The sequence below is a fragment of the Salvelinus fontinalis genome, chromosome 36 (genome assembly GCF_029448725.1).
Source record: "Salvelinus fontinalis isolate EN_2023a chromosome 36, ASM2944872v1, whole genome shotgun sequence".
In the NCBI taxonomy this organism is placed as follows: Eukaryota; Metazoa; Chordata; class Actinopteri; order Salmoniformes; family Salmonidae; genus Salvelinus; species Salvelinus fontinalis.
In genome coordinates this window covers 27,235,574-27,243,073 of record NC_074700.1, presented here as the reverse complement: position 1 = coordinate 27,243,073, position 7,500 = coordinate 27,235,574, and the positions used below count along the sequence as shown (strand labels likewise).

General features: G+C 45.3%; 1 protein-coding gene across 1 annotated transcript in view; it reads left to right on the top strand.

The window, feature by feature from the left end:
* The window catches only part of rigi (RNA sensor RIG-I), a 56,023-nt gene that overhangs the window by 23,310 nt on the left and 25,213 nt on the right, over positions 1–7,500 (top strand). The window contains exons 9-12 of the mRNA XM_055901221.1: positions 171–335; positions 967–1,129; positions 3,741–3,842; positions 4,276–4,433. Of these exons, the coding sequence (XP_055757196.1) occupies positions 171–335; positions 967–1,129; positions 3,741–3,842; positions 4,276–4,433 (588 nt within the window). The remainder of the gene's footprint in view (positions 1–170; positions 336–966; positions 1,130–3,740; positions 3,843–4,275; positions 4,434–7,500) is intronic.

The window sequence follows — 7,500 nt, the reverse complement described above, 5'->3', positions numbered from 1 at the left end:
TACTCAGTACAGGGAAATGCAACGCTCACACCCTCAGCCTCACCTTATCTTACTGTGGTTCTCTCTCTCTCCTCTCCCTCCCTCTCTCCTCTCCCTCCCTCCCTCCCTCCCTCCCTCCCTCCCTCCCTCCCTCCCTCCCTCCCTCCCTCCCTCCCTGTCTCTCTCTCTAGGTGAATGCCATGGCCCGAGGGGAGATTCCCTCTCTCTCCTGCTTCTCTCTGTTGATTCTAGATGAGTGTCACAACACGACAGGGAAACACCCCTATAACATCATCATGACGTCATACCTGGATGCCAAGCTCAGCACGGAGCAGAACGGACAACACCTGCCCCAGGTAGAGTCTCAGAAACACCTACCTGTACTGATACAGTCTGTCATGATAATGATGATGGTATGATGTAGATTATGTTCTCTTCCATTCCCCTCTCCTCCTCTCCTCTCTCCTCTCCTCCTATCCTCTTCCCTCTCCTCCTCTACTCTCCTCCTCTCCTCTCCACTCTCTTCATCTACTCTCCCCTCCTCTCCTTTCCTCCTCCTCTCCCCTCCTCCTCTACTCTACCCTCACCTCCTCTACCCTCCTCTCCTCTCCCCTCCTCTCCTCTCCTCTCCTCTCCTCCTCTCCTCTCCCCTCTCCTCCTCTACTCTCCCCTCTCCTCTCCCCCTCTCCCCCTCTCCCCCTCTCCTCCTCTACTCTCCCCTCTCCTCTCCACTCTCTTCATCTACTCTCCCCTCCTCTCCTTTCCTCCTCCTCTCCCCTCCTCCTCTACTCTACCCTCACCTCCTCTACCCTCCTCTCCTCTCCTCTCCCCTCCTCTCCTCTCCTCTCCTCTCCTCTCCTCTCCTCTCCTCTCCTCTCCTCTCCTCTCCTCTCCTCTCCTCTCCTCTCCTCTCCTCACCTCTCCCCTCCCCTCCCCTCCCCTCCCCTCCCCTCCCCTCCCCTCCACCTCTACTCTCCTCTCCTCTAGATTGTGGGTCTGACGGCCTCAGTGGGGATTGGCTCATTCAAGAACCAATCAGAGGCTGAGAACAACATCTGTCAGCTGTGTGCCAGTCTGGACAGCCGCATCATCTCTACCATACACACGAACACTGACGAGCTACAGTCCTACGTACACACACCTGACAAAGGTACACACACACTGACGAGCTACAGTCCTACGTACACACACCTGACAAAGGTACACACACACTAACGAGCTACAGTCCTACGTACACACACCTGACAAAGGTACACACACACTGACGAGCTACAGTCCTACGTACACACACCTGACAAAGGTACACACACACTGACAAGCTACAGTCCTACGTAAACACACCTGACAAAGGTACACACACACTGACGAGCTACAGTCCTACGTAAACACACCTGACAAAGGTACACACACACACTGACGAGCTACAGTCCTACGTAAACACACCTGACAAAGGTACACACACACACTGACGAGCTACAGTCCTACGTAAACACACCTGACAAAGGTACACACACACTGACGAGCTACAGTCCTACGTACACACACCTGACAAAGGTACACACACACACTGACGAGCTACAGTCCTACGTACACACACCTGACAAAGGTACACACACACTGACGAGCTACAGTCCTACGTAAACGCACCTGACAAAGGTACACACACACACTGACGAGCTACAGTCCTACGTAAACACACCTGACAAAGGTACACACACACACTGACGAGCTACAGTCCTACATACACACACCTGACAAAGGTACACACACACTGACGAGCTACAGTCCTACGTAAACACACCTGACAAAGGTACACACACACACTGACGAGCTACAGTCCTACGTACACACACCTGACAAAGGTACACACACACACTGACGAGCTACAGTCCTACGTACACACACCTGACAAAGGTACACACACACACTGACGAGCTACATTCCTACGTAAACACACCTGACAAAGCTACACACACACTGACGAGCTACAGTCCTACGTAAACACACCTGACAAAGGTACACACACACACTGACGAGCTACAGTCCTACGTAAACACACCTGACAAAGGTACACACACACACTGACGAGCTACAGTCCTACGTACACACACCTGACAAAGGTACACACACACACTGACGAGCTACAGTCCTACGTACATACACCTGACAAAGGTACACACACACTGACGAGCTACAGTCCTACGTAAACACACCTGACAAAGGTACACACACACACTGACGAGCTACAGTCCTACGTAAACACACCTGACAAAGGTACACACACACACTGACGAGCTACAGTCCTACGTAAACACACCTGACAAAGGTACACACACACACTGACGAGCTACAGTCCTACGTACACACACCTGACAAAGGTACACACACACACTGACGAGCTACAGTCCTACGTAAACACACCTGACAAAGGTACACACACACACACACTGACGAGCTACAGTCCTACGTAAACACACCTGACAAAGGTACACACACACACTGACGAGCTACAGTCCTACGTAAACACACCTGACAAAGGTACACACACACACTGACGAGCTACAGTCCTACGTAAACACACCTGACAAAGGTACACACACACTGACGAGCTACAGTCCTACGTACACACACCTGACAAAGGTACACACACACTGACGCGCTACAGTCCTACGTACACACACCTGACAAAGGTACACACACACACTGACGAGCTACAGTCCTACGTAAACACACCTGACAAAGGTACACACACACACTGACGAGCTACAGTCCTACGTAAACACACCTGACAAAGGTACACACACACACTGACGAGCTACAGTCCTACGTACACACACCTGACAAAGGTACACACACACACTGACGAGCTACAGTCCTACGTAAACACACCTGACAAAGGTACACACACACACACACTGACGAGCTACAGTCCTACGTAAACACACCTGACAAAGGTACACACACACACTGACGAGCTACAGTCCTACGTAAACACACCTGACAAAGGTACACACACACACTGACGAGCTACAGTCCTACGTAAACACACCTGACAAAGGTACACACACACTGACGAGCTACAGTCCTACGTACACACACCTGACAAAGGTACACACACACTGACGCGCTACAGTCCTACGTACACACACCTGACAAAGGTACACACACACACTGGCAGCTCACTTCTTCATTTAAAACCTAAAGCCACTCTGGCTGACTGGTTAATTGATTAATTCAGTCTGGAATGGTCTGGCTGACTGGTTGATTGATTCATTCAGTCTGGAATGGTCTGGCTGACTGGTTGATTGATTCATTCAGTCTGGAATGGTCTGGCTGACTGGTTGATTGATTCATTCAGTCTGGAATGGTCTGTGTGACTGGGTAATTGATTAATTCAGTCTGGAATGGTCTGGCTGACTGGTTGATTGATTAATTCAGTCTGGAATGATCTGGCTGACTGGTTGATTGATTAATTCAGTCTGGCTGACTGGTTAATTGATTAATTCAGTCTGGAATGATCTGGCTGACTGGTTGATTGATTAATTCAGTCTGGAATGGTCTGTGTGACTGGGTAATTGATTAATTCAGTCTGGAATGGTCTGGCTGACTGGTTGATTGATTAATTCAGTCTGGAATGATCTGGCTGACTGGTTGATTGATTAATTCAGTCTGGCTGACTGGTTAATTGATTAATTCAGTCTGGAATGATCTGGCTGACTGGTTGATTGATTAATTCAGTCTGCATTGTTGTCTCCTATCAGAGTTCTTCCTGGTCCAGAAGAGAAAAGCAGACCCGTTCATCAGGATCATTCATGACATCATGGCTAAGATAGAAGGACTGGCCAAGACTGTCTACAACATAGGTAATACTGGTCACACACACACACACACACACACACACACACACACACACACACACACACACACACACACACACACACACACACACACACACACACACACACACACACACACACACACACACACACACACACACACACACACACACACACACACACACACACACACACACACACACACACACACACACACACACACACACACACACACACACACTGTACATACAGAACACACACCTCATCCACCACCACCTCTCTCTGTCTCTCTCTCTGTCTCTCTCTCTCTCTCTCTCACTCTCTCTCCCTCTCTCTCTCTCTCTCTCTGTCTCTCTCTCTCTCTCTCTCTCTCTCTCTCTCTCTCTCCCTCTCTCTCTCTCTCTCTCTCTCTCTCTCTCTCTCTCTCTCTCTCCCTCTCTCTCTCTCTCTCTCTCTCCAGAGTCCTTGTCATCCATAGAGAATCGTGACTACGGCAGTCAAAAGTATGAACAGTGGATTGTTGATGTTCAGAAGAAATGCAGAGTTCTACAGCTGAAAGACCAGGAGGAAGAGAGTAGAGTCTGTAGGGCTCTGTACAACTATACTGAGCACCTGAGGGTATAGTACACACTACACACTATACACTAGTCTGTAGGGCTCTGTACAACTATACTGAGCACCTGAGGGTATAGTACACACTATACACTACACACTATACACTATACACTAGTCTGTAGAGCTCTGTACAACTATACTGAGCACCTGAGGGTATAGTACACACTATACACTATACACTACACACTACACACTATACACTACACACTACACACTACACACTAGTCTGTAGGGCTCTGTACAACTATACTGAGCACCTGAGGGTATAGTACACACTATACACTATACACTACACACTACACACTATACACTACACACTACACACTACACACTAGTCTGTAGGGCTCTGTACAACTATACTGAGCACCTGAGGGTATAGTACACACTATACACTACACACTACACACTATACACTATATACTACACACTACACACTAGTCTGTAGGGCTCTGTACAACTATACTGAGCACCTGAGGGTATAGTACACACTATACACTACACACTACACACTATACACTATACACTACACACTATACACTAGTCTGTAGGGCTCTGTACAACTATACTGAGCACCTGAGGGTATAGTACACACTATACACTATACACTACACACTATACACTATACACTATACACTACACACTACACACTAGTCTGTAGGGCTCTGTACAACTATACTGAGCACCTGAGGGTATAGTACACACTATACACTATACACTACACACTATACACTATACACTATACACTACACACTACACACTAGTCTGTAGGGCTCTGTACAACTATACTGAGCACCTGAGGGTATAGTACACACTACACACTACACACTAGTCTGTAGGGCTCTGTACAACTATACTGAGCACCTGAGGGTATAGTATACACTACACTATACACTACACACTATACACTATACACTATACACTACACACTACACACTAGTCTGTAGGGCTCTGTACAACTATACTGAGCACCTGAGGGTATAGTACACACTATACATTATACACTAGTCTGTAGGGCTCTGTACAACTATACTGAGCACCTGAGGGTATAGTACACACTATACACTATACACTACACACTACACACTAGTCTGTAGGGCTCTGTACAACTATACTGAGCACCTGAGGGTATAGTACACACTATACACTACACACTACACACTAGTCTGTAGGGCTCTGTACAACTATACTGAGCACCTGAGGGTATAGTACACACTATACACTATACACTATACACTACAGACTATACACTACACACTATACACTACACACTAGTCTGTAGGGCTCTGTACAACTATACTGAGCACCTGAGGGTATAGTACACACTACACACTATACACTACACACTATACACTACACACTATACACTATACACTACACACTATACACTATACACTATACACTACACACTATACACTAGTCTGTAGGGCTCTGTACAACTATACTGAGCACCTGAGGGTATAGTACACACTATACACTATACACTACACACTATACACTATACACTATACACTACACACTACACACTAGTCTGTAGGGCTCTGTACAACTATACTGAGCACCTGAGGGTATAGTACACACTATACACTATACACTACACACTATACACTACACACTATACACTATACACTACACACTACACACTAGTCTGTAGGGCTCTGTACAACTATACTGAGCACCTGAGGGTATAGTACACACTACACACTACACACTATACACTACACACTATACATTATACACTAGTCTGTAGAGCTCTGTACAACTATACTGAGCACCTGAGGGTATAGTACACACTACACACTGTACACTATACACTACACACTATACACTACACACTATACACTAGTCTGTAGGGCTCTGTACAACTATACTGAGCACCTGAGGGTATAGTACACACTACACACTGTACACTACACACTATACACTATACACTAGTCTGTAGGGCTCTGTACAACTATACTGAGCACCTGAGGGTATAGTACACACTACACACTATACACTATACACTACACACTATACACTACACACTATACACTACACACTATACACTACACACTAGTCTGTAGGGCTCTGTACAACTATACTGAGCACCTGAGGGTATAGTACACACTATACACTATACACTACACACTATACACTACACACTATACACTATACACTAGTCTGTAGGGCTCTGTACAACTATACTGAGCACCTGAGGGTATAGTACACACTATACACTATACACTACACACTATACACTATACACTATACACTACACACTACACACTAGTCTGTAGGGCTCTGTACAACTATACTGAGCACCTGAGGGTATAGTACACACTACACACTATACACTAGTCTGTAGGGCTCTGTACAACTATACTGAGCACCTGAGGGTATAGTATACACTACACTATACACTATACACTACACTATACACTACACACTACACACTATACACTAGTCTGTAGGGCTCTGTACAACTATACTGAGCACCTGAGGGTATAGTACACACTACACTATACTATACACTATACACTATACACTATACACTACACTATACACTACACTATACTATACACTATACACTACACTATACTATACACTATACACTACACTATACTATACACTATACACTACACTATACTATACACTATACACTACACTACACTACACTATACACCACACTATACTATACACTATACACTACACTACACTACACTATACACTACACTATACTATACACTATACACTACACAATACTATACACTATACACTACACTATACTATACACTATACACTATACACTATACACTACACTATACACTACACTATACTATACACTATACACTACACTATACTATACACTATACACTACACTATACTATACACTATACACTACACTATACTATACACTATACACTACACTACACTATACACTACACTATACTATACACTATACACTACACTATACTATACACTATACACTACACAATACTATACACTATACACTACACTACACTATACACTATACACTACACTATACTATACACTATACACTACACTATACTATACACTATACACTACACTA